Below are 26,600 nucleotides of genomic sequence, written 5' to 3' on the forward strand. Positions count from 1 at the left end.
TGAAGGGGAGAGAGTAACTAAAGAATTTATATGCATATATGCACAACCCAAGGACGCAGACAATGGTGGGAAGAGGGACTGGGGAGGGGAATGGCACGGAGTGGAATGGGTAATTGGGGAGAAAAAGGGACATCTGTAATATTTTAAACAAAAATAAACAAAAATTAAATAAATAAATAAATAAGCCACTGTTTAAAGAGTTTGCTGTTTTGCCTTCTAGACCTTTTTCTGTGGGGCACATGAATTTCTATACATAATTGGTGAGTTTATGAGTTTACTCTTTTCTTTTAAGCAAGAATGGTATCTTTGTACATGGTTCTGAACTTTTTTTTTTCATTTAATACCAAAGACTTTTCAATTGTTCTCTTAGTTAATAATCTAAGAATAGAAGACTTTTTGCCCTGGCTCAGTTGGTTCGAGCGTCATCTTGTACACCAAAAGGCTGTGGGTTCGATTCCCGGTCAGGGCACATATGTAGGTTGCGGGTTCGGTCCTGATCAGGATGTGTATGGGAGGCAACTGATTGATGTGTCACTCTTACATTGATGTTTCTCTCTCTTTCCCCCTTCTTCTTTCTCTAAAAATCAATAAAAACATATCCTTGGGTAAGGATTAAAAAAAATTAGACTTCTTAACATTAGAAGTTACGGAAACAAAACAATTTTAAGAACAATGTTAAATTCCCAGTAAAATTCTCAGTTCACTCAATTCAATTCTAAATAGCTTCATAAAAAAGTTCCGTATATTTTCCACCATTGATTCATCTTAAATGGAAAACAAAAAAAGGTTGCAACATTTATCAATATATTGTAGTTTAATAGAAACATAGATTACACAGTTCATCCCAAAGTATTTTAATATAAACATCACTTATAAAGAAAACCAAATAATGTTGATAGTTTAGTTCTAAAAAATTCATGGTTTTTCTGAAACACTAAGATGCCACCTCTATAGTGATAGCTTCACATTTTCCAGTCTCTTGATCTGTGCACGTCACATGTAAAGATCCATCCCTAAATGAACAAAAAAATAATACTTCATAAGTTCACTTTATAAAAACAAAGTTCTTAAGAAATTGAGTACTTTGCATAAAAGAGATCATTTTAATTTTTGAAAGAAGAGTATTAAGATAAGGAAGAAACACAATTTCAGTGTCTTTAAATTTATTTAGTATCATATGCTATAATTAGGTAGTTCTTAAAAATTTCCTCGTAGTTCACGCTCCCTCCCAGGAGCATGCCTGTGCCTTTCCCTCCCTTTTTTCTTCCCCAATAGGCACACATCTCCTAAACTCCAAGGGACCCCACAAGACATGCAACCAGGAGAGCAATGGGCAGTGGCAGCTGTTCTGGGTTTTCCCCCTGAGCCTGTCTCCAAGGCCCCATTTTCTCTGACTTTCCCAGTGAGCTAAAGCAGCCCATCGTGGCTCATTTCTTTCCTATAGCATTTTTAGAGAGCCAAAGCAGTCCAGCTTGGGCTCTCCTGTTCCTTCTTCTATGCTAAGCCCTTTCTTGTTTCACTGTCCCAATGTACTCTCATCTCACACACACACATACACACACACACACTCTCCTCCTAGACCACAGAGATGAAAGTTATATTCCTTGAAAACCTACAACGATAAAGATCTCAAGTTCAAGACTATTCAAGCTCAAGACGCATCATGCCATTTTCAAGTCCAGTCCAAGGCAAATGCACTCTAACAAATTCAATATTCTTGCTAAGTATGGTTTATGAAATGAATTGTCTTGAATGTTAATTTCAAAATGACTTACTTGCAAGACATAATGTTATGGATGAACTGTTGTTAGGGAAATGGTAATAGCTGGATTTAATTAGTAACTTATTTCCTAGAAATTTTTTGTAACAATACTGAAATAAACTTATCCTTTAATAATATAAATTATGTAAATCTTAGAAAATTATATCTAAAATTAATAAAAATTACATCTCACTTGCATGAGCCAGTTTTTTGGTTTCACTCAAAATAATTAAAGAGTTCATAAAAAAGTTAGAATGCAAATGATCTGAGATATATTTTTCTTTGTAAAGTACAGTAATTCTGCAGGACAAAAAATATAAATCATTAATGAAATATTTATAAGTTTTTACTAAATGATTTTCCTGGAATGACAATGGGTGAAGAATCAATAAACTAACAAAAAAGGTCAAGTCTCAAAGTGAATTTTCTTAACATCAGAAGTAAATTTTGTACCTTTTCATAGTAAGAACAGCTAAGATGTCATGTAATCCATTTTCTTTTTTATTTAAATCCTGGAGTATAACCTGTTTATGTAAAAATAACACAAAGATGAGTCAGTACTTTGACATATTAATAAATGGATGCATCAATTATTCCAATGGAACAAATCCTACTTATTACTGAAACAAAACCTTTACAATAGGGTAGTTTTCAATTCTCCTACCAGTAATCAAAATTCAGAGAAGAGGATTAAGCTTTCTTAACTATGAAATGAAATGCCACCTACAGGAGGGCATAGAAGATAACTACAATAACATGTAAATTACATTTTGGCAATATATATACTTTTATATATTATACTATATATACTTTTATACTATATATATACTTTTATACTATATATACTTTAAAAAATTCAAATGTTTTAAATACACTTGGAAAACCTATTTAAAGGAAACCTGTGGCAAATTCTTCTTTACAACTAAGATTACATTTCTAAGTTAGAGATATTAATGAATTTACTGTAAAATTCCTCGGTTTCCTAAAGAAAGGAAAACCAATAAGCCAAGTTTGGAAGTAATTTTTCCGATTTCGTCATTATCAAGTTTTATGACCTTAGGCAAGGCATTAAGTATCTTGCTTTACTCATTTGTAAAAGGAGGAGGTCAGAACAGTTGGGTTCTCTAAAAGATTCTCTTTCCAAATTCAGTATATGTGACTAACTCTTCTCCTTCTGGCATCTGTATATAGGATACATATATATGATGTATAAGATATACTGACAGTAGTTGCAGAGTCCCATAGTAGTATATAAAGAGAAAAGATACTAAATGTACGACAGAGAAGCTAAGGGAATACCAAGGCTGCCACCTGAGATTAGAAATCTGGTACACAGCAGAAACATCTGGAAAAGCTTTTGAAAATTTTACTAGTTGAAGTGGCCCTACCTACTCCAGTATATTTTAAGATGTTAAGCCTTAGCTGGAGCCCAGACATGTTATATATGTGTGTGTTTTCATTCTTTTGTTAAAATCAGAAAATAGACATAAAGCTAAAGATATGTTCTCTTTTGTTACCTACATTTGTTTCATTTTTACATAAAAGTAATTCATTATTATGTCCTGTGCTGTTTATATAAAAATTCAGTATAAAGTGTTAAAAAGTAAAAAACCCTTTTGGTATCTTCAAACTGTTAAGGTTCCTGAATACAGTTCAAACACCTATAGATATTTTCTGTATCCATGCACGGATATCTAAATACATACATCTACCCAAACACCTCTTCCCTCACATGGACCCATGTTTTCAATCTTTTTATTGAAATACAAATGATATCCTACTGTAAATATGGTTCTGCCATCTTTGTGTGTGTTTTAACATAACTATATTTCTTGGGCATGCTCTAAGCAAGTAACATGGCTCCTCGCACTCTTTTTAAAAGGATGCGAGGTTGATATAGTATGAAATATGCATGTGGTATTTTGAAAAGCAAACTTATCCTGTATCAGAGGCAACATGGTTCAATGGCAACAGCATGGGCTCGGGTATAAAACCAACCTGAGGAAAAATTAACTCAACCAAGAAAATAACAAGGGATCTACTACCATAAGCCAGTTTCTTAATCATCTATAAAATGCACATAATAATGTCTACAAATATACTGTCAAAATGCTGTGAGATAAAGTGCCTTGTACAGTACCTGGCATTTAGTAAACAAAAAATGTCATTTTCCCTGCCATATACCTCATCACCAAGGAGGGTCAAGAACGCAAGAAAGAGTATAAATACAAACTGTATTTTGTTTTTATTTTTCTGTCACTCTTCCAAATTAAAATTGCCTAATTCTTCTTTCTTACAGAAATGAATACACAGAAGTAATCCATTCATGAAAATGTGTTAGATGTCTTATACACATTTTCTATTAATTGATATTAAACTGAATCTAATCCAGAAAAAAAGCTAAACAGTTCATGTGACTAATTCAATTTTATGTATTTACCTGTGCAAACTTGTTTTCCTCTTTTGCAGAGTGTTTCCCCTCAGACTCATAGAGTTCAAGGCATACTGAAGATATACTTCCAGGGGCTTGTAATGTGTGCTGTCTTCGAGCTGGCAAAGGGGTCCCTGATGGAAACAGTACTGTGAAACTGTTGGCTCCTGATTCATCAACTCCCTAGTAGGTAGGAGAATAATACGCATATCTGTTGATATTTATTGTTACAATTATAAAAAATAATTCCTATTAAAAATGTAATATATATTTCTTGCTGATAATTGTTGCAAACTACAGATAGACAAGAGAAGAAAACAGAAATGATCCTAATCCCAACCCACTTTTAAAATAAATTGAAACATCTCTCTCTCTACCTGTATTAGAAATTTATAATAAAACTAGTTAATTAAGAAATTAATTTGTTAGATAAATACTAACTCAAAGAATATATAGCCCTGGCCAGTGTGGCTCAGTTGGTTGGAGTGTCATTCTGTATACCAGAAGGTCTTGGGTTCAATTCCCAGTCAGGGCACATACTTAGGTTGCAGGTTTGATCCCTGATTGGGCTCATATGGGAGGCAACTGATCAATGTATCTCTTTCACATCAATGTGTTTTTTTTTCTCTCTTTCTCTCTCCTTTCCTCTCTCTCTAAAATCAATAATAAAAAAAAAGAATATATAAAACTCATTAAAAGTAAAATTAATATTAATTAAAAAATTTTACCAGTATACAAAGTTTTACTGTAAAAAATGGTATGCATGAAAACTTATGGCATCAAATTTATACCACTTTTACGGAAAAGAAAAGCTAAACATACCTTAACTAAAATATCTTTGGCTGAACACTCTATCTTGAGAGAGTCTTCCACTAAAAGATTTTCTTTCCCAATAAGAATTCCTGCCTCTATAGCTGCACCAATTGGGATAACTTCATCAGGAGGGATAGAATTTAGAAGCTCAACAGTTGGAAAAAGATCTCTAATCAGTTGCTGTAGCCTTGGGATTCGAGAAGACCCTCCGCAAAGGACAACCTAAAAAATAAAAATCATTTTCAGTTTTTTACTTATAGAACAATATTTTGTTTTCTTTCTTAAAATTGAGTGTTACAGGCTGACCCATCTTTATCACATGTAATGGTAAATATAAGAAACTATATTTTAGCATTATTTTATGTTATACTTACCATATAAACATATATATAAATCACTGTCTCTCAAAAACTCTATATAAAATTGTTCCTTTATGAGCTTGTCCCCTAAATCACCTGGTTCTGATAGCCAATAGGCTTGCATTCACAAGTCCCATAGGACTATAGCAAACACTTTTTAAATCAGGTAAGGAGCATCTCATACCCCATGGCTATCCACTTGGGTTCAGCTACAGAGGGAGCAGGCAAAAAGATTCATTTCCGAGGTTCTCCCAGGAAGGGATTTGACTACATACTTTCACAGCTGCTGCCTGAGGGCCTGGCTTCTAATCAGCCAGTATCTAGGTGCTAACTGCAATACTCATCTTTGGTATGGTCTTGGCACACGGTCAACTACCAAGAGCCACTGAGAACAAAGATAGCAGCTTGGACATACACAAAGGTTTGAGAGGCAAGAAGCAGTTCAGGTCGGACTGACTGACAAGGTTCATCTTCTACACAAGAACCAGTCTGTCAAGACTGGAAGAGGTGGCAGTTCTCCGTAATGCATAGAAACCAACACAGAGAATCAAGAAAAATGAAGACACAGGAGAATATGTTCCAAACAAAATAACAGGATATATCTCCAGAAACTGATCTTAATGAAACAAAGATAAGTGATTTACCTGACAGAGTTCAAAATAACAGTAATAAAGATGTTCACTAAAGTCAAAAGAGTAATGCATGCACAAAACGAGAATTTCAGCAGATAGAAAATATAAAGGAATATCAAACAGAAATCATAGAGCTAAAGGTTTTAATACTTGAACTGAAAAATTCAACAGAGAGGTTCAACAGTACACAGATCAAGCAAAAGAAAGGATCAGTAAACTCAAAGACAGGGTAGGGGAATTCATCCATTCAGAGGAGCAAAAAAGAATAAAAAAGAATTAAGATAGCTTTAAGGGACTTATGGGACAATAATAAATAACAAATATATACATTACAGGGATCTCAAAAGGAGGAGAGCTCTGGCCAGGTGGCTCATTTGGAGTGTCGTCCCATACACTGAAAGGTCGTGGGTTGGTTCAATTCTCAGTCAAGGCACATACCTAGGTTGTGAGTTCAATGCCTGGTCAGGGCCCATATGGGAGGCAACTGATCAATATTTCTCTCTCTCCCCCCCCACCCCCACTCTCCCTCTAAAATCAGTGAAAACATCCTCGGGTGAGGATAATTAAAAAAGGAGAGAAAGACAGAAAAGGGCACAAAGCTGTTTCAAAGAAATAATGACTGAAAACTTCCATAAACTGGGGAATGAAACAGACATCTAGATCCAGCAATTCCCAAAAGTACCAAAATAAGATGAATCTAAACAGACCCACGCCAAGGCACATTTTGTGACACTATCAAAAGTTAAAGAAGAAGAGAAAATCTTAAAAGCACCAAGAGAAAAGCAACTTCTTACATATAAGGGAACTCCCATAAGACTGTAAGTAGGTATGTCAACAGAAATCTTCCTAGCCAGATGAGAGAATATTCAAAGTGATGCAAGAAAAAAACTGTCAGTCAAGAATACTTAACCCAGCAGTTGTCCTTTAGAATTGGAGAGAATGTGTTCTACATTAAAATAAAAGCTGGAGGAGTTCCTCACCACTAGACTCACCTTACAAAAAGTGTTAAAGGGAGTTTTTCAAGTTGAAACAAAAAGGCTAATTAGTAATATAAGTACAAAACTAACTGATAAAGGTAAACATATAGTTAAATTCAGAGTACTTTAATATTGTAATGGTGGTGAGTAAATAATTTACAACTCTAGTATAAAGGTTAAAAGACAAGGGCATTACAAATAACTACAATAATTTGTTAATGGAAATACAATATAAAAAAGATATAAATTGTGACATCAAAAACATAAAATGTGGCAGGGGGAGTGAAAAATATAGAGATTTGGTATGTTTGAAGTTATCAGCTAAAAATAGGCTATTATAATTTTAAGGTGTTTTATTTAAGCTTGTGGTAACCACAAACCAAAAACTTATAGCAGGTACATAAAAGATAAAGGAATCAAAACACACATCATTATCACACACAAAACACACAGAAAAACCATGAAATCACAAAAGAAGAGGGCATGAAAGAAACAAAGGAACTAAAAAAACCAGGCAGAAAATAATGAACAAAATGGCAATAGTAAGTTTATACCTATAAAAAATTACTTTAAATTATTTCTATTCACTAATAATGAATTAATGGAAAGAGAAATTAAGAAGACAATCTCATTTACTATAGCATCTAAAAGAATAAAACACTTAGGAATAAATTTAACCAAGGAGGTGAAAGATCTGTACACTAAAAACTGTAAGACATTGATAAAAGAAAATTAAGACACAGATAAATGGAAAGACATCCCATGTTTACAGATTAGAAGAATTTATACTGTTAAAATGTCCATACTACCCAAAGTGATCTACAGGTTCAATGCAATCTCTATCAAAATTCCAATGGCCATTATTCACAGAAATAGAAAAACAACCTTAAAATTCATATGGAACACAAAAGATCCCAAATAACCCAAGCAATCCTGAGAAAGAACAAAGCTGGAGGCATCACACTTCCTGATTTCAAACTATATTACTACAAACCATAGTAATCAAAACAGTATGGGCCCAGCCGGGCATGGCTCAGCGGTTGAGCATCGACCTAGGATCCAGGCAACTGGAATTCGATTCCCGGTCAGGGCACATACCCGGGTTGAGGGCTCCATCTCCAGTGGGGGGCATGCAGGAGGCAGCCGATCAATGACTCATCATTGATGTTTCTATCTCTCTCTCCCCCTCTCCTTTCCTCTCTCTGAAATCAATAAAGATATATTAAAAACAAAACAAAACAGTATGGTATTGGCATAAACACAAACACATAAATCAATGCAACAGAAATAGAGCACCAAGAAAGAAATCCATGTATACATTGTCAGTTGTCAACAAAGGAGCCAGGAATACACAATGAGAAAAAAAGTCTCTTTAAGAAATTGTGTTAAAAAAATTGGACAACCACATGCAAAAGAATAAAATTGTACCACTATCTTACACAATACACAAAAACCAGTGAAAGATGGATTAAAGATTTGAATTAAGACACCATAAAACTCCTAGAAGAAAACATAGGGGTAATTCTTTGACATTGGTCTTGGCAATGATTGTTTGGATTTCACACCCAAAGCAAAAATCAACAAGTGGGAGTACATCAAACTAAAAAGCTTCTGCAGAGAAAAGGAAATCATAACAAAATGAAAAAGCCACCTGGTAATGGGAGAAAATATTTGCAAACCACATATCCAAAAAAAGCGTTATTATCCAAAATGCACAAGAAACCTATAAACTCAATAGTAAAAAACACAACCCAAAAACAAATTAAAAAATGGGCAATGGACCTGAATAAACATTTTCAGGAAGACATATAAGTGGCCTGCAGGTACATGAAAAAGTGCTCCACATCACTAATCATAAGGCAAATGCAAATCAAAACCTCATACCTGTTAAGATGTCTATTATTAAAAAAATGAGATAATGAATGTTGGCAAGGATATAGAGCAAAGGGAACCCTTGTACACTACTGGGAATGTAAAGTGGTATAGTCACTATGGAAAACAGTATGGAAATTCCTCAAGACTTTAAAAATAGAATTACCATATGATCCAGCAATCCCACTTCTGGGTAAAGCCAAAGGAAACAAAATTACTATCTCAAAAAGATGTTTGTACTCTCATGTTCACTGCAGCATTATTCAGTATGGAAACATCCTAAGTGTCTCTTGGATGAATGGATTAAGAAAATTTGGTATATATACATATACAATTCAGTATTATGTGAAATAAGTCAGACAGAGAAAGACAACCCTTATCTCTTATACGTGGAATCTAATAAAAAAGTCAGACTCATAGGCACAGATAGAAGAACAGTGAATGGGGCTGAGGAGTGGAGGTACAGGGAGAGGCTGGTACAAGTGTACAAACTTACAGTTATAAGATGAATAAGGTCTGAGGATCTAATGTGTAACATGGTGACTACAGTTGACAACACTGTATTGTACAATTGAGATTTACTAAGAGAATAGAATTTAAGTATTTTCATCTCCCCCCTCCCAGGTAAATTATGTGAGGGGATAGATGTGTTAATTAACTTGATGGGGGCTCCTTTCACAACGTATATGTATATCAAATCTCATGTACATTTTGAATATCTTATAAATTTATTTGTCAATTATACCTCAATAAAGCTGAATAAAATAAAACTGCTCCTTTAAAAATACTTTAATTTCCTCATTAATCCATATATTTGACAATCATAACTCGACAGGTATTCTGAATATTGAATAAGTAGGTAGCTCAAGGAGGAAAATCATTAATAATCACTTCTTATTTCAGTCTTTTGGTAATGCTTTTATGAATGTTCTCAAAGCTCAGTATGGCAGGGAAGAGGATCAACTGATGCAAACTAGGCCTCTTTAACAAGGTGTAAAATGACAAGGGATATATTAATCTCAGGTCAGGGTATGAGGAACATCAGGTGAGGGAGTCAAAGAAAAAAAGAAAAGCCATGTTTGCCTCGGCAAAGTTCCCCAAAAGGTCTGTTTTGGAGTTTAGTAAAAAGAAGTCTTCTCTAAAATCTTGCGATCTGACATAAATACCATGAGTATAAAAATGTAGAATGTCTTTTCAAATTTCTTATATTTGACATTAAAAAGCTTTATTAATAAGCAATAAGTGGTAGTACGCCAAAAAAAAAAAAAAAAAATAACCAAAAAATAACACTATAAATACTTATAACCCTTCATTATAAGTATTATAAAATAACGCTTAGCTTTTGGCATTTTCAAAAAAAGTATGAAGAATGTGTTACTATTAATGCTGACAATAACCAGCAAGTTTTAAATAAATTCTTTAAGCATCTCTAGTCTGTAGTATGAGATTTTTTATGAAAACTTAAATTTTAACAGAAAATACATATTTCAAACATAAAAAGAGGAGATCCAAGATTGTGGCAGACCAAGAGGAAGCTACACTGACACCCTCCCGGGACTAATCTAGATTTACAACTAAAACAGAAAAAACATCCTGAACACCATCCTGAAAAGCAACTGAAGACAAGCTGGAGAGCACCCTCATAACCAAAGAAGAAAAGTGGAGACAGCACAGAGACTGGTAGAAAGTGCGGACGGGAGAGGGTGTGGGAGCAGCTGAAGGTCCAGAGAGATATCTCAGCTGTGGGGGGTTCCCACTGAGGACTCTGGGGCCTAAACCCCAGGCTGGGCTTCCCAGCCAAGAGCACCAGAACTGAGAAAGGTGCCCACATAACATCTGGCTGTGAAAAACAGCTGGGTTTCTGTCTGCCAGGGAGAGGCAGCTGGAACTGCAGGAACCCTCTTAAAGAGCCATTGCACACTTCATGTGCAGCCACTCACCTTGGGCTCCGGCAGATTGGGAGTGTAGTGGACTGGAGCTGTGTGGGGAGAGACTGGGGAGAGTCATTCCCCCAGACAGTGGGGGACATCTTTCTTGGGAGGCAAACTTTTGGCTTTTGCCTGAGGGGGGAAACAACTGCCCCACCCTGCTGGAGAGCCTCTCATCCTGCCCAGAGGAGTTTCTACAGCCTGAGGCTTGTTAAGAGACTGATAACAACTAGCCGCCCCACCCTGTGGAGCTTCTATAGCCTGAGGCTCATTAAGAGGATCAGATTAACAAATCTGCAGACTGAGGCAGACCTCAGGGTGCTTTGAGTTTTTGCCTGATCTGTTTTGGGACCTAGGTCTTAGAAAAGCAGAGTTCGGTGTGCATCTCGGTCCTGTTCAAACGCATCCAGCCCCAGCAGTGGAGACCTCAAGCCTGGGGTTGTTGATAGCACCAAACAGGGTACTAAGGGTCAGTCACACACTGCGTATGACGTTGGCCTGTACCAGAGACCCACCAAAAAGATTGAGAATCCTAGCAGATCTACCTAACATTTAGCCAAAATGAGGAGACCAAAAAACAAGCCCTAAATGAAAGAACAAAAGAAATCTCCAGAGAAAGAGTCAAATGAAACAGAGATAAGCAACCTCTGAGATATAGAGTTTAGAATACTGATTGTAAGGATGTTCAACAGCATGAAAAAAGATTTGGAAACTATAAAAAATGACCAGTCAGAAATGAAGAATGACATAGCAGAAATAAAGACTACATTAGAAGGAATAAACAACAGATTAGAAGAAGCTGAGGATCGGATCAGTGAATTAGAAGACAGGGTAGAAAAAAATCACTCAATCACAGACCCCAAAACAGAAAACAAAAAACAGGAGGACAGTCTAAGGGAGCTGTGGGACAGCATAAAACATAACAATATTCGTAATATAGGAGTGCCAGAAGAGTTTGAAAGTAAGCAGGGGTTAGAGAACCTATTTGACGAAATAATGGCAGAAAACTTCCCTAACCTGGTCAAGGAAAAAGTCACACAAGTTCAGGAGGCACAGAGAGTTCCAAGCAAGAAGAATCCAAAGAGGCCCACGACCAGACATGTCATAATTAAAATGTCAAAAATCCAAAACAAAGAGAGAATATTAAAGGAAGCTAGAGAAGAGCAAACTGCTACCTACAAAGGAGCTCCCATAAGGCTGTCATCTGACTTCTCCTTGGAAACTCTACAGGCCAGAAGGGAATGGCATGAAGTATTCAAGGTAATGCAAAAAAAAAGGATCTCAGACCAAGACTACTCTATCCAGCAAGATTATCAATCAAGCTGGATGGTGAAATAAAGAGCTTCCAAGACAAAAAAAGGTTAAAAGAATTTATCACTACAAAACCAGCATTATAGGAAATGTTAAAGGAACTGCTATAACTAGACATAGAAATAAAGAGAATGAGAAACAGCTATAAAGAAACAAAATGTCAGTAGATAAGTATCTTTCTATAATAAACTTAAATGTAAATGGGTTAAATGCCCCAATAAAGAGATTATAGGGTGGATGAATGGACAAGAAAACATTACCCAACTATATGCTGTCTAGAAGAGACCCACCTCAGAACAAAAGACTCATACAGGATGAGAGTGAAGGGATGGAAAAATATTTTCCATTCAAATGGAAATGAAAAAAAAGCTGGGGTAGTGATACTCATATCAGACAAAATAGACTTCAAAATGAAGACCATAACAAGAGACAAGAAAGATCATTACATAATACTAAAGGGATCAATCCAGCAAGAAGATATAACCCTGATAAACATATATGCGCCCAATATAGAAGCACCTAAATTTATTAAAAAACTTCTAGAGGACTTTAAGGGAGAGACTGACACAAATACAGTCATATTCGGGGACTTTAACACCCCACTGACTTTACTGGATAGGTCTTCCAGACAAAAAATCAACAAGGAAACAGCGACCCTAAATGACAGACAAGATCAATGGATTTAATTGACATTTAGAGAACATTCTACCCCAAAGCTGCAGAATATACATTCTTCTCAAGTGCACACGGGAAATTCTCAAAGATAGACTACATGTTAGGACACAAAAGAAGTCTCTATAAGATCAAGAAGACTGAAATGATATCAAGCATCTTCTCGGATCATGATGGCATAAAACTAGAAATCAACTACAATAAAAACACTAAGACATTTAAACACATGGAGAATGAAAAGCATGTTTTTATTAAACAATGAATGGGTTACCAAAGAGATTAAGAAAAAAATAAAAACCTTCCTGGAAACAAATGAAAATGAAAAGACAACTCCAAATCTATGGGACCCAATGAAAGCAGTCCTGAGAGGGAAGTCTAGAGCTCTACAAGCCTACCTCAAAAAAGAGGAAAAACTTCTAATAGACTCTTTAACCTTTCAACTCAAAAACTTAGAAAGGGAACAACAAGAAAAGCCCAGAGAAAGAAGAAGGAAAGAAATAATAAAGATTAGAGCAGAAATAAATGACATAGAGACTAAAAAAACAATACAAAAGATCAATGAAACCAAGAGCTGGTTCTTTGAAAAGATAATCAAGATTGATGAACCTTTAGCCAGACTCATCAAGAAACAAAGACAGAGGACCCAAATAAACAAAATCGGAGACGAAAGAGGTGAAATAACAACTGACCCAACAGAAATACAAAGGATTGTAAGAAAATACTATGAACAACTATATGCCACCAAGCTGGACAGCCTGGATAAAATGGATGAATTCCTAGAAAAATACAACCTTTCAAAACTCAATCAGGAAGAGTCAGAGAGTTTAAATAGGCCAATAACTGCTGATGAAGTTGAAGCAGTAATCCACGGGCTCCTACCACACAAAAGCCCTGGCCTGGATAGCTTCACAGGGGAGTTTTACCAAACATTCAAAGAACAATTAACACCGACCCTCCTCAAACTATTTCAAAAAATCCAAGTGGAAGGAACGCTTCCAAGCTCTTTTTACAAGGCCAGCATTAGCCTAATTCCAAAACCAGATAAAGACATTACAAAGAAAGGGCATTATAGGCTGATATCCCTAATTAACACAGATGCAAAAATCCTCAACAAATTTTAGCAAATCGGGTCCAGCAATATATTAAAAAGATCATGCAACATGACCAAGTGGGATTTATTCCAGGGATGCAAGGCTGGTACAATATTCACAAATCAATAAACGTGATAAATCACATAAACAAACTGAAAGATAAAAATCACATGATCATATCAATAGACGCAGAAAAAGCATTCCATAAAATTCAACACCCATTTTTGATAAAAATTCTCCGCAGTGGGAATAGAGGGATCATACCTCAACATAGTAAGGCCACATATGACAAACCTACAGCCAACATCATACTCAATGGGCAAAAACTAAAACCATTTCCCCTAAGAACAGGAACAAGACAGGGGCGTCCACTTTCACCACTCTTATTCAACTTAATACTGGAAGTCCTAGCCACAGCGATTAGACAAGAAGAAAACATAAAAGGCATCCAAATTGGAAAGGAGGAAACAAAACTGACATTATTTGCAGATGACATGATATTGTACATAGAAAATCCTAAAGACTCCACCTGAAAACTACTAGATTTAATAAATGAATTCAGCAAGGTAGCAGGATATAAAATTAACACCCAGAAATCAATGGCATTTTTATACTCCAATAAAGAACTCTCAGAAAGAAAAACTAAAAAAACAATCCAATTTACCATTGCAACTAAAAAAATAAGATAACTAGTAATAAACTTAACCAAAGATGTAAAAGACCTTTACTCAGAAAACTAAAGGACACTGAAAAAAGAAATAGAGGAAGATATAAACAAATGGGAAAATATACCATGTTCATGGATTAGAAGAGTTAACATCATTAAAATGTCCATATTACCCAAAGCAATCTATAAATTCAATGCAATCCCTATTATAATACCAACAGCATTTTTCACAGATCTAGAAAAAACACTTCAAAAATTTATCTGGAACCAAAGAACACCCTGAATAGCCACGTCAATCTTGAGAAAGAACAAAGTTGGAGGGTTCACAATACCAGATATCAAGTTATACTACAAAGTCACTGTAATCAAAACAGCCTGGTACTGGCACAAGAACAGACATGTTGATCAGTGGAACAGAACAGAGAACCCAGAAATCGACCAAAGCCGTTATGCTCAATTAATATTTGACAAAGGAGGCAAGAACATACAATGGACTAAAGACAGTCTCTTCAACAAATGGTGTTGGAAAAATTGGACAGATACGTGCAAAAAAATCAAAGTGGAACACCAACTTACACCATACACAAAACTAAATTCAAAATGGATAAAAGACTTAAATGTAAGGCATGAAACCATAAAAATCCTAGAGGAAAACATAGGCAGTAAAATCTTAGACATCTCTCATTTGCTGATACATCTCCTAGGGGAAGAGAAACTAAGGAGAAAATAAACAGATGGGACTTCATCAAAACAAAATCTTCAGCACAGCAAAGGAAACCATTAACAAAACGAAAAGGGAGCCCAATGTATGGGAGAACATATTTGCCAGTGGTACATCGGATAAGGGGTTAATATCCAAAATATATAAGGAACTTATACAACTTAATAAAAAGAAGACAAACAATCCAATTAAAAAATGGGCAGTCGACCTAAATAGACACTTCTCCAAAGAGGACATACAAATGACTAAGAGACATGAAAAAATGCTTAATGTCGATAATCATCAGAGAGATGTAAATTAAAACCACAATGAGGTATCACTTCACATCTGTCAGAATGCCTACCATCAACAAGTCAACGAACTACAAGTGCTGGCGAGGGTATAGAGAAAAGGGAACCCTAGTATACTGCTGGTGGGAATGCAGATTGGTGCACCCACTATGGAAAGCAGTATGGAGTTTCCTCAAAAGATTAAAAATTGACCTGCCATTTGACCAGTGATACCACTTCTAGGAATATATCCTAAGGAACCCCAAACACCAATCGCAAAGAACTGATGCACCCCTATGTTCATAGCAGTGCAATTCACATTAGCTAAGATTTGGAAACAGCCCAAGTTCCCATCAGTAGATGAGTGGATAAAAAAGCTGTAGCACATTTACACCATGGAGTACTATGCGGCTGTGAAGAGGAAGGACCTTTTGGCCTTTGGCACAGCATGGAGGGAACTAGAGTGTATTATGCGAATTGAAAAGAGGCAGTCGGAGAAGGACAAATACCAAATGATCTCGCTTATATGTGGAATATAATAAACAAAATAAACTGATGAACAAAGTGGATCCAGTAACATAGAAGCTTGGAACAAACTGAGGGATGTCAGAGGGAAGGCAGGGAGGGGGGTGTGGGTGGGAGAGATTAATCAGGGAACTTGTATGTTTATGGGCATGGCCCATGGATGTGGACACTGCTGTGGGTAGGGCCTGGGGGTGGGATGGATGTGGGGTGAGGGGGTCAGTAGAGTTAAAAGGAAGACATCTGTAATGGTCTCAACAATAAAGGTAAAGTAAAAAGAATAAAAATTAAATTAAATTAAAAAAAAAAACTATTTTAAGGGCTTGCCAACTACAATTTTCACAGTAATTTAATAAAATAAACCACTATTTTTTAAAAAATCTAACCACCTGAACTATTTGGGTATTTAAAAACACAAATCTAAACCAAAGAGGAAAATAAAAAATATTACAGATTATTCTGAAAATAAAGAAAATAAAATCTATCAAAGCTTGTGGAGTAAAACCAAAGCTATTATTAAGTAAAATTGTAGTTAATTTTTTATTATGAAAAAAATAAAATAAAATAAATGAGTTAGCACTCATTATAAGAATTTAGAAAAATAATAAAAGTGTCCTGGAAAGGCTGGAAAAAATAAAAAGAAAGGCAGACATGACTAATTAGAAAAGAGAAAATCACACCTTGAAAAAAAATCTAAGAAAGTGTTTTTGGGGTGGTAGTGGCAGAAGTGGGAAAAAAATAATAAAACAATTATCTGTCCTTCCTAGGGAAGGAAAAGACAGAAAAACGAGAAGGGGTGGGGGGAAGGAGAAAAGTTGGCCCATTTTAATTTAAATAACTTCTTTATACTTTCACATTTTAGTATCAAAAGATATATAAAATTAAAAATTATAATAACATTACGCAAAGTTATATGTTAAAAATTGAAGAAAGCATTATGAAATCGGTCTATGACGTACTCAAATTCAAAACTGAAGCAACAAAGAGAACTGAAAATTATAAAAATACTTCAGAAGTTAGTTTCAGCTCAGCCAGCATGGCTCAGCAGTTGAGCATCAACCTATGATCCCAGAGATTGAGGTTCGATTCCTGGTCAGGGCATGTGCCTGGGTTTTAGGCTTGATCACCAATGGGGGGCGTGCAGGAGGCAGCTGATCAATGACTCTCTCAGCATTGATGTTTCTATCTCTGTCTCTCCCTCTCCCTTCCTCTCTCTGAAATCAATAAAGATATATTTAAGGGGGAAAAATTAGTTTCAGACAAAATCTGTTTATAGGTAAATTCTTTAGAATTCTTGAGGAACAGAGAATATCCATGCATTATGTACTAATCTGGAATACTTAAAAAGATGAAAAAGTATTCAATTCATTTTATAAGCACCTGTAGCCCAGGAACCAAACTAAAAACAAACATGGAAAAACAAAACATCTGGACCAGAGGACGCAAAGTAGCAACTTGTAAATTACATCAGACAAGATATGTTTTAACTCTACATGATGTTTTTTAAAGTTCTGTATTAGTTATTAATATTTAAACATTTAAAAATGTTATTAAGAGTCCCTATTTTGAGTCTCTTAAAAAGTCAAAGGTGCTGCCCGGCCGGGCATGGCTCAGCGGTTGAGCGTCAACCTAGGATCCAGGCGATCGGGGTTCGATTCCCGGTCAAGGCACATGCCCGGGTTGCAGGCTGCAGCTGATCAATGACTCTCTCATCACTGATGTTTCTATCTCTCTCTCTCCCTCTCCTTTCCTCTCTCTGAAGTCAATAAAGATATATTTACAAAAAAAAAAAAAAAGTCAAAGGTGTCAAAAGCTCTGGTGTGCATTCCTGGAAGGTAGTAATTGGCAGGTGGGCAACAGCTGCCCCTGTTGGACTACGACAGTTCCTATCTGCAGGTGCAGGTCCAACATGACCTATTGTGGCACTCACACCAGCTAGTGGGTATTTGCCATTTATAATCATACTTGTGCTCTTGCTATTTTTACAGCAAGTTCAGAGTGAAACTTTTAAAACTCTCTAAGCCCATCTCTCAATCTAGCAGAAGAATGAAAGACCAAGAGGAATGTGTATTTCAAGAAAAACAGTAGGGAACATATTTCTTTTTTGAAGAACGGAATGGTACAGTGAATAAGCTGTACTACATGGCTGCTGGCCAGCTTAATTGTGGTGTACTGCTTGAGATATACAGGTATTTTTCTATGCATGAAAAGAAATTGACTTTTTTCACATCATCTGTAGGAATAACTGAGCATCAGTGCATCAGATATGATGATTCAAATGCTGTCTTTCTGACATTATATTCCATATAAACACTACCAATACTTCTGTCCCTATAAAGGACTGATTTGCTCATTCCTAGAGATTTTTATTTAAGAACTTGAAAAATAATTCTAACGTTCTCTGACAAATCAGTATGAATAAAGAGAATTTTTAAAAGCTGCAATGCTAATAATGAAAGTTAACACCTACTCAGAAAGTAAAAAGGTTTTAAAGTCTTAAAATTGAATTAACTCCCCAATTTAAAAAAAAAAAATTTTTTTTATTGATTTCAGAGAGAGGAAGGAAGAGGGAGAGAGAGAGACAGAAACATCAATGATGAGAGAGTCGTCATTGATCGGCTGCCTCCTGCATGCCCTCGACTGGGGATAGAGCCCACAACCTGGGCATGTGCCCTAATCTGGAATCGATCCTTGATCTCTGGGATCCTAGGTCAATGCTCAACCACTGAGCCACGCCTGGCTGGGCTAACTCCCAAATTTAATTCTCAGGAAATCAAGGATGTTCACAAAGCCACAAAGACTGCTGTTTACAAACCAAAATAACTTACACAAGCAACATCGAGAATTGGTTTTATAAATTATAGTACAGCAATGCAATGAAATACTATGCATTATTAAAACAGCAGTTGTAGAGCTTGGGAGCTTGGTTAAAACAGAGGGATTGACTATCGATTTATCTATGTGCCCTTCCACAAGTACATTAAACTGACAGTAAAGAGATTTAAGAAGATACAAATGGAAGAGAGATCCTGAGTTTGAAATTTTAACAAATTTTGGAAGCTAGAAAGGAGAGAGGTAATTGTTTTAAGGGAGAGGAAATCTGAGATAACCAAAGAGAAAGCAAAGTGGTTTGACTTATAGAATCCCAGAGCGGTTGAGTACTTGGAAGCAAGCACACAGAATGCAAGGGTGAAGCATGAAAGTGAAAACAGGAAAGCCTGGTATAGAGTTACTAAACCCCCAAGATTCCTCCCCTAACATAGACAGGTAGCCACCAGCACCTTCTTCCACTCAGGGATGGAGGTTTGCACCATAGAATTATGGGCTTTGGGTACAAAGGGGTCATGGTGCTGAAAATGAGGGGAACAAGGGAAAGTCTGCATATTAAAGAGGAGGAACCCTGAAGCTCCCTGCTCTCAGAAGGCCAGACACCAGATATGTTCTTTCAAGCAAAAGATCAGAGATTCCTTATGGAAAAACCAAATACTCCTAAGACTAGACTTCCAAATACTAAAATGAAAAAAAAAGGCAATGGGTATAAGAGCAGAGAAAGAGCATGGGTTAAGGATGCACACTGTCTGTTTCAACCTTAGCTCCATCACTTACATGCCAGTATTAGGACTTGAAGCAAAATACTTAACCTCTTTGGAAACCTCTTAGTTTCCTCATCTGAAAATGTAGATTATAGTACCTACCTCCTTGTGCTAATCTGAGGATTAAATGTTTTAATGCAAATTAAGCTCAATCACTCCTTCCTCCTCTGTAAGAGGATTAGATATCCCCGCCCAATGCCATTACCCTAACTTTGCAACCCCTCTCTGTTAGTGGAGTAGGTTTCCCAGCCCTACTGTCACGCCCAGCCACTTGTCTAGCTTTGGACAATTTAATGTGAATACACTCAAGTACACCATAGCTAAGCAGAGGCTTTAAAATCTGTGCATGTTCTGCAAGCTTTCTTCCTCTTCCCTCACCATGGGAACTGCATGTCCCAGTTAGCTGGTCCTTTAGCCTGAGTCACAGAATAAGAAGAACCATATCAGTAGACCTACAGCCACCTTCAGCTGCCCACAGGAAACATAAGTGAGAAAAAACTATTTACTGTAGAAAACCACTGAGATTTGGGATTGTTTGTTATTACTGTCAAAGCAATAAAGAGACAACTATATTTTTAAGTTCTCAAAAGCCTATAGTTTAGAGATATCTATCTGGAGAATGAATCTTTAACAACATTTTTAATCCTAAAAATACATTCACCTTCTATTTGAGCAAATGAAAATTGTACCATTTGTGATATCTAAATGAAGGAAGATAACTTACATTAATTGGTCACCTATAACATGCCCCATAACATTTCATTTAGTCCTCATAACAACCCTGTAGAATAAGTTATAATACTTACCGGTAAGTGTTACAGCTCTCCTAATAAAAAGTGACAAGACTCAGGAAATAAGTGATTTGCCCAGTCTGGAACTATTAAAACTGTGAGCTTTCTGATTCAGGTGACTGTGTCTTGAAGCCCATTCATTTCCCACCACCACCTTGCTACCCTTATATACTCGTATCTTAGACTGCAGCAAATGACATTTAATATTCAGATTATATAAAGAACCTGCACAAATAAATGTTAAAAATATAGATTTAAATAATTAAATAGGCAAAGAATATGAAATATTTACACACAAGGAAATAGAAAATTAAATAAACATTAAAAACAATCCTTTAATAATCAATAAAATATTAAGTAAAAATCTATCTTTTTTTCAACTATTCAATGGAAAGTTTTCTTTAAATGATAAAACTGAAAGCCAGCAAGGTTCAGTGTATATTCTTAGGTATTGTTGATAGGAATGTTAGTTAATTCAACATTTTTGGAAAGTAACTGAAGGTAAAAATATTCTTAAGCTATTTAAACTCTTTGACCCAAAAATTTTATATGAGAGTCTACCCTAAGGAATAATCCTAAATATGGTAAAAGCCGAGGTCCAAAGGTGGGCATCACTGATCTCAGGGAAAGTGAGACCCAATTTAGGTGTCCACAACAGAACAACAAAATCATCATGCCTTTTCTTTTCTAAGATATTAAGAATCTATTTAAAATTGAGTCAAAAAAAAAAAAAAATTGAGTCAAAGACTACAAAAATATGGGGAAAGAAATCGGTTATAATATTAAATGAAGAGAATGAAATTCAAAATTGTACATACAAATTAAATTAGAAATATTCTAAAATACAACAGTTTGCCTTTTGGTATTTTCTGAATTTTCTTATATGAAAACTTACTATTTTAATAATGAAAATAAAAAAAACTTATATACATTTTAAATGTGTATAAATATTCTTGGGGAAAAAGGAAAATATTAAAAATCTGAATGTGAAAATGAAAGTTTCAGAATATTTTCTTATGCCAGTAGAGAGGAGCAGTATGGTGTACTGGTTATGGGAAGACTCAGGAATACAGAGTTAAATCCTGGCTCTACCACTAACCACATGCTCACCAGGAAATTACTTCTCTCTTTGTATCTTGGTGCCTTCACTTATAAAATGGGAACAAATAACAGCACCTACTTCACAAAGTTATTGGTGAGTATTCAATGAGTTAATCCATATAAAACTCTTAGAAATAGTGCTTGACACATGGCAAACATTCAAATACCTGTCAGTCATTGCTTACATATTAAAAAATACACTGGAAAGAAATTATTCTTTTTTGCTAGGAAACTGTTATATATTATCACTAGAGTAGTTAATCAAAATGTAGTCAATTTTCCTTACTCATTAACACAAGCTGAGAAAATATTTAAATTCATAAAAATATTCTTTCAGTACCAAGGGGATATTTCTTAAATTCCAAGTCTGGAATTACTTCTAAAATAAGTAAGAAAAATATAAAAGTATTACCTTGTTGATATCATCTGCTGTAAATCCACTTTGTTCTAAGAGTGCTCTGATTGCTTCTATACACTTATTAAAAAGTGGAGAACAGAGAAGTTCAAATCTTGCTCTGTACACACATACACAGAAGATAAAGACAAAGAAAAAAAGGCTCATACAATCAAACAAGACATCTTTTTCTTACAAAGAATAATGCCAAAACCTAACGTGACAGTTCTCTTAAGAATAGGTTTATGATCAGAACAGGATTATATAGCACCTAGCAATGCAATACCATGGGTGGGGGTTAGGGGGATGGCAGGCATCTAAGTTACTCATCTACAAATGTATGAAGACATTTAAGATCAAATTCATTTGGAGATTCTTACCCATGACCTACTTACAGGTTTTCAATAATCTGAAAATGAAAACTTAATGTGTGGCAGTCCCAACAATAAATCTTTTGATCCAAATCAAACCATCATTTGGAAGTGTTTGCTATTTTTATGTGTTAGGAAGTTTTAAAAATTATTTATCACTATTTTTCTTTATAATCTGAGACTATATTGTACCTAAATTTAGCTCTTTGGCACTGTTGGAGAAACTTGAATGCTAGCATGGAATTTTAAGAACAATCTTTATTTAGGAAAAATGTACTCCCTAATTTTATACTGAACTTCTATATGCAAACAACTGATTTATAAATTTCTTTGTGCTATCTCTAGATATGGTTGCAATATTAATGATAAAGGCAATATTTCCTAACCAAAAAATGACAAATTCTATTTCATTCTTATTAATTGATATTAATAAGCCAATAGCTTGACATCTCTCTTAAAAGATCTAGAGCAGTACTGTTTAACAGAATTGTCTTTGAGAACCAGCCATATGAGACTACAGTAAAATCTTGATATAATGGACTAATTTGGGTGAGGGGGTATCTGTTAAAGCAGAAAGTCCGTTATATAATAAAGTAGGTTTTCCAAATACATATGTTAAAAATTTAACAAATTAGTTAATTTACTTGTTTTTACTTATGTGGACACCTTTGTGTAATTAAAATTATGTATGAAAAGTTTAATTTCACAGAAAAGTTTTCTATATGTACTACAGTAATTTTAAAATTATACTGAATAGGTCTAGTAAATGTGTGCATTCATGTCACTGCCAGCAAACAAATGCACATGGCTGGGGCGTGGCTTAATGTACATGGAACATCAGCCACATGCATTAAAACTGCTGCAGAAAGTTATGCCACACACCAACAGAACCAATTACAGCATGGGATGCTGTGTGCTAATCATTTGCCCGAGCGGTGACTCTTGAATTTAAATATGTAAACTATACTTATAGATATGTAATATTTAATTATGTTGGCAAAATTACTAGTGTTTTTTTCAACATATGGCCTATTTGCTAAAATTTGTTAAAAATAATGAATTAATAACAAAAAAAATAACCTGTTAATTATAAGCAAATCTTTGTTAAAAGCATTTTAAAATCAACAGGGTGTTAATTTTCACATACACTATAAGGACAGGAAATTTTGTCCATTAAATCCGAAATCCATTAAATTGAGGTCCACAAAATTGAGGGTTAACTGCATTGAGCACTGGAACTGTGGCTAATACTACTGAGAAATGGAATTTTTTGTTACTTGTTTGTAATTAATTTAAATTTAAATGGCCAATAGGTGGCTAGTGGATATCGTATTGGCAATGCAGATCCAAAGTCTTCAGAAAAGCCTAGGAAGAGTGAGGAAGCTAAACTATAATGGCCAGACGAAGAGAGAATTTAACCAAATATAGTCAGTAGAATACTAAAAATAATACAATGCTGTAATTCTGGAAGTTTTTACTGTTTCCAAGTCACCTATTAGGATTTGGAGAGGTTTAAGTAGTTTAACTAGTGGTAGCTATTACTATTGTTAGTAATATGCAATGTAAAATGATAAGGCAACACCCTCCCTTTGGACTTTGTGGGTAAAAGTGCAATCACTTGTAACCAATGTTTTGGATTATGTTAAAGGCATGGGTATTAAAAACAATTTAATGCACATTATACCTGTGTTTACTGAAAGTCATAAAATCTATTAAAATTTAAAACGTTGATGATGGATGACAGAACACACAAAACCAAGATAATTATCAATCTTTAGCATAGTGTAATAATTAAAAAGAATGAACTTTGGGGTCAAACTGGCTGGGTTTAAATCCCAGGTCCGTCCCTTACTAGGTGTGTAACCTTGGGCAAGTAATGAAACATTCTGTGTAAAATAAGGACAATAATACTTACCTCTTTAGGTTGTGAGAATTCGATGAGTTAATACTTAGAATACAGCTACCACACAGTGTTAACCATTAAGTTACAGTGCTAACCATTGAAACATGTTCAAGCCCCACATAAAATTAAAGCAATAAAGAAGTAGGGGCCATATAGGTGGGGCTGCCATTTAGTAAGAGAAATCTGAAAACCTCAAACTTAAGTTTCCTCCCACCTTTCTTTAAAAGATGTAGAACGACTTTTTCAGACACTGCTATTTGCACATAACAAGCAATCACAACTGACGTAATTACTTTGAGAACAGTTACTTGTTCTGACAAAAAAACTGGATTCCAGAAGTAAAGACAGAAAAGCTCTCCGTTTATAGATGGCAAATAAATCTCAAATGAACAAACAAAAAACCCAAAATGAGAAAATTACACCTAAACATGAATGCACTTGAGATTTTCTGAAGGTTTTTTGAACTTCAGTTTTACCTGGACACATTGCAGTCAAAATCTTGACCTTCATATAAGGAGTCAAGGAAACAATTGGCACTTCCCAAGGTTGACAAAGAATGTTTTGCAATGTCAGCACTGTTCATCAATTTCACCATGGCTCGGGCATTTCCTCTCACATCATGTTTGAAGGATCTAAATTAAAAATATAGTCTCTGAAGTTTAAAAACTGCTAGGTCATTTAGAATTTATTATAACTAAAACCTGGGTAATCCCTATTAGGATAATAAGCATCTCATGAAAGCAATATTAATACCAGATTTTAGCATCTGGTTTCCAACCCTCCATAATTTCTGAAGAAAATTCTCTGCAACTGAAAGAATCTCTTCAAGAAAAATCAATAACCAATATACTTAATACTCTGAATTGCTGCATTCTGTACCCTTAATATACTTTGAAGAAATTAGAGTAGCTGTCATTTTTTTTTTTGCAGATGAGACAAATGGAGGTTGAAGATTAATGTAAGTAGGTCAAGTCTCATATCTCACCCTTTACAACTGCAGCACAATCATTGTTCAGTGGTATAAAATTATCTGTCCAGCATTAAAAAAATAAACTAAAAGTGCTTCTTCAAAGAAATTTGACACATACAAAATATGTAGAGTTATAGTTCCCCTTCCTCCAAGCTGAATTATTAACACTCCTTGATAGGCAGTGATCAATGGCCTTGTTTCTAAACATGTATCATAATTGGAATTGGGAGTAAAATTAATAATCCTCTACCTTGAGTCTGAACACCTTTACAACAAAAAGTGGTATAAGTCTTTATTTCATAAATGAGAAATAACCACTTTTTCAAGACTTTTTTTACCCAGTTTAGTCAAACTGATGAAAACACTGTTTCAGCTACATTTTTTTAGAGCAGTAATGTCCAAAATATAACCTTTGTATATTTGGCTCTTGATATGCCAAACAAGACTAGAATTTTGAATGGAATAATTACATCTAGTAACAAAACTAAAATATTCCTTGTGGTAGTAGATTAGTAATTAAATAAACACTCCATTAATTCCCTGGAATGTGACTATAACAATGTAATCTTCATCAGTTCTAAATTTAAAAACTGTTTAGCAGGTAGTGAGACCTCAGTGCCTGTACTCTCCTTCACCGAGACATAAGAGTAGCACATGAAGAATTAAGAAATCAAACTTGAGATCCAAGTTCAGGGAGTTCAGTGTCTGGTAATCCCTTAAACTAAGTAAAAAATTCAAGCACACTGCACTGGGCAGCTTAGCCTCTGCTTCCCCACAACTGCCTGGATAGACATTATTAACTCTACAAAAATGTCCAATATATTGGAAGAAACACATCCTCCTTTGAAGCAGAGCAATTTCAAATAAATCAGGGGGAAAAAACCAAAGGGAAACTTCAATCAAAATATATAATCAAATCCATTAATACTCACCTCTGAAACTCAGAAGCTAGATGCTGTGCTAAGGTTTCTGTAAATTGTGTACCTCCAATGTTATCATCAGTGTTTGTTGAAATAACACGATATATTCCACTGTTAGCTTCCATGACACTGATAGATAAGGATGTTCCTCCAAGTTTGAACACCAAAATATTGCTTAAAAAAGGGATAACATGAGTAAGTTATGAGAATCACAACATTTTAAAGGTAGGCTGGACTTCTCATACTAAGAATTGACTTAGTTTAATACCTTTAAATCACAAATGAGGAAGCTGAGAATCTCACGAGTAACTAACTTGTCCATGGTTGTGTGGTGATTGCCAGGGGAAGGGGGGTGGAGGGAGATAGAGGAGGGTATAGCGAATTGTAAAAGAATTAAATATAGAAATTTTGTGTTAATATTATCCAAGTTAAATGTTCTATAAAAATGAAACATACCACAAATTAGGAGTTAATTTCCTATGCGTAAAACTTCATAATTTATGATATTTCACATTTATCTAGTTTACCTA

At 35.1% G+C, this 26,600-nt stretch overlaps 1 protein-coding gene across 2 annotated transcripts in view; it reads right to left on the reverse strand.

The window, feature by feature from the left end:
- Positions 1-556: 556 nt before the first annotated feature.
- The window catches only part of HSPA14 (heat shock protein family A (Hsp70) member 14), a 41,343-nt gene continuing 15,299 nt past the window's right edge, over positions 557-26,600 (reverse strand). The window contains exons 7-13 of one of the 2 annotated variants that reach the window (XM_016210049.2): positions 26,083-26,244; positions 24,657-24,812; positions 21,925-22,027; positions 5,016-5,228; positions 4,203-4,376; positions 2,216-2,286; positions 557-1,013 (exon numbers count right to left, since the gene is read on the reverse strand). In XM_016210049.2, coding sequence (XP_016065535.1) covers positions 935-1,013; positions 2,216-2,286; positions 4,203-4,376; positions 5,016-5,228; positions 21,925-22,027; positions 24,657-24,812; positions 26,083-26,244 — 958 coding nt within the window. In that variant the 3' untranslated portion in view covers positions 557-934. The remainder of the gene's footprint in view (positions 1,014-2,215; positions 2,287-4,202; positions 4,377-5,015; positions 5,229-21,924; positions 22,028-24,656; positions 24,813-26,082; positions 26,245-26,600) is intronic. The other variant, XM_016210048.2, reaches the window with a different exon arrangement.

This window comes from Miniopterus natalensis, chromosome 1 (genome assembly GCF_054644295.1).
Source record: "Miniopterus natalensis isolate mMinNat1 chromosome 1, mMinNat1.hap1, whole genome shotgun sequence".
In the NCBI taxonomy this organism is placed as follows: Eukaryota; Metazoa; Chordata; class Mammalia; order Chiroptera; family Miniopteridae; genus Miniopterus; species Miniopterus natalensis.